At 36.2% G+C, this 2,686-nt stretch overlaps 1 protein-coding gene across 1 annotated transcript; it reads left to right on the top strand.

Annotated features, from left to right (window-relative positions):
• Window positions 1-563: 563 nt before the first annotated feature.
• Window positions 564-2,372, top strand: LOC107693799 (XK-related protein 9-like; the record flags this gene model as incomplete). Its single annotated transcript, XM_016493311.1, has 3 exons — window positions 564-616; window positions 799-986; window positions 1,807-2,372. Coding segments are annotated over 3 exons (807 nt in total), but the record flags the coding sequence as incomplete, so codon positions are not given.
• Window positions 2,373-2,686: the final 314 nt, after the last annotated feature.

Genomic DNA, 2,686 nt, shown 5'->3' with positions numbered 1-2,686 from the left:
CTTTTGTGTGTCACAGAAAAAAAGAAAGTCATACCGATTTGGAACAACATAAGGCTGAATTAAGAATTAAGACTCGTTATATAACAGTTCTTTTCAACTGTTACACACAAAATCTTTACTTGTCACACAATTTCTGAAACCTGACACTCAAACAGCAGAGGCACACACCAAATCTGGAAATCCCTATACTAATTCTCAGCCTTTGATTCAGTTTTCAATTTCATAAAACACTTTTTGCAAAACACAACACACGATTCTCTATGTAACACACACAAATCTATCAGGAATTAATATTATGGCAAAGGTGTTTGCAAATGTTTGCTTTTGAGAATTGAGATGTTTGTGATATTTTGAATGCAGTGCTTCATTTTGCAAGAGATGTGAGGCATTTTGCATTTTGTGTGTGCAATTCTTGGATTTGTGTGTAAAGTTTTGAAAAAAAGAGGCAAAGTTTTGAAAATGTGTGTAACTGTAAATTAAGAAATGTCTCTTTTAAGCAGGCATACCCAACTCTGGCCCTTGAGGTCCAGTCTCAGAGCAGAGTTTAGCTCCAGCCTGGATCAAACTCACCTGCCTGTAACTTTCTGGTGATCCTGAAGACCATCAGCTTGTTCAGGTGTGTTTGATTAGGGTTGAAGCTATTTGGCAAGAAAGTGGACATTGAGGGCCAGAGTTGTGAACCCCTGCTTTAAAATAAGGAGGAAAGCAAATGAAAATGTAACATTCACACATTTGGTTGGGCTACTCATTAATGAATTATTTGTATTTATTTATTTTTGACCTATCTGTTATTCTAAGGTTTCTCCATCTCCTGAAGAAGAGTTTTAAAGGCCTGCGTTCGGGACAGGAGGAGCAGTCACAACTTATCGGTCTTGCTACCGATCTTAGCATGCTCCGCATGTTTGAGATGTTCCTGGAGAGCATTCCTCAACTCATTCTGCAGGCTTATATCATACTGGAGCACAACCATCGCTCTAACCTGCAATGTGAGTCCTGCACAGACACAATCACTACATGCACGTAAATCTAGTCATGATTTATCAGAAGAATCAGAATTTTGACAAATACACCACCATTTTAAAAGTTCGGGGTTATTACGATTTTTTATTTTTAAAGAAACTAATAGTTGTATTAAGCATTAAAATGGGCAAAATTGACATTGAAGACATTTATAACAATTTAAAATAAATGCTGTTCTTTTATACTTTCAATTCATCAAAGAATCCTGACAAAGTATACCACGCTTTCCACAAAAATATTAAGCAGCTGTTTACAAAATTGATAATCATAAGAAGTGTTGACAATGACTTCCGAAGGATCATGTGACAGTGAAGACTGGAGTAATGGATGCTGAAAATTCAGCTTTGCATCACAGGAATAAATTACATTTTAAAATGTATATTTAAAAAAACTGCTATTTTAAACTGTAATGATATTTCGCAATATTACTGTTTTTAACTGTATTTTTCATCAAATAAACACAGCCTTGGTGAGCATCAGAGACATCTTCGAAAAACATAAAAAAATCTTACCAACCCCATAATTTTAAATGGTAATGTAAGTTTTAATTCATTTTAAATGATAATAACAGCAGATATATACATTTAAAACCTAAAAAAATATATATATTCAAATGTTTTGCTTGAAAGTGTACTGTAGAAATGCAGTGACATTTTTAATTGAGCCTTATGATTTTTTTTGGGGGGGGGCAGTTTGTACCTAAATATGATTGTAAAATACCTTTTTTTAATTTTTTTTAACCAATAATCAGGCTGATTTGTCATTTAAAAAATCTGTTTTTTTTAGACATCAGCATGGCCCTGTCTTTTCTCACCATAGCCTGGGCCACGGTAGACTATCGTCGCTGTTTACGGCAATCTCTAACTCACCTTAACAACATGCCTTCTGGAATCCCAACAGTCGTATATCTGTCCTACAAAATCTTTACCATAACCCCTCGAATCCTCAGCCTCACGCTCTTCATCATGCTCTCCACCTTCAGTACTGTAACAATGGCCTGCATATGGCTGTTGGGAACCATATGGGCATTCTTGGAGGAGACCAGCTTCTGCACTTCACGAGCCCTTGAACATCTTTATCGAGCCGTTGTTGGAGTTATTCTCATGTTCACCTTCTTTAACATTAAAGGAGAGAACACCAGAGTTCACATGACAATGTATTACTTTTTAAATGTGTGTCACAACCTTGCTGCACCCGTTTTGTTGTTTCTGCTCAAACCGGAATCTGAACGGACTGACTACTTCCTGCCAATTATATTTTTTATATTAGTGTCAAATTTAATGGGCTTGGGTTTTCTGGGACTCTATTACAGCCTCCTGCACCCTCGTGGATCTGGCAGAGAGGAAATGGAAGTAGATGGAATGGAACATGAGCCAAAAACAACACGTTTACAGCGTTTTTTGCAAATACACTGTAAAATCTAATTAGTTGGGCTTACTTAAAAAAAGCATGCAAACCGATTGCCTTGAAAAAACTAAGCAAAGTGAAATAGGAATAGTATGTTGTACTGACAAATTCTTAGTTAGTATAGTTTACTTACACGAGAGTTCTAGTAACTAAAAAAGAACTGTAGGGGGTACTTGATCCTTTCATTTAGGTTTACTCATGACTTAGTATAGCTACTCACTGACTCCCAGAGTGCATTGCGGCATGAATAAATTATGCA

This window comes from Sinocyclocheilus anshuiensis, unplaced genomic scaffold (assembly GCF_001515605.1).
Source record: "Sinocyclocheilus anshuiensis isolate Anshui unplaced genomic scaffold, SAMN03320099.WGS_v1.1 scaffold2192, whole genome shotgun sequence".
NCBI lineage: Eukaryota > Metazoa > Chordata > Actinopteri > Cypriniformes > Cyprinidae > Sinocyclocheilus > Sinocyclocheilus anshuiensis.
Note: the sequence above shows the minus strand (reverse complement) of the source record. Positions and strands in the feature narration are given on the sequence as shown.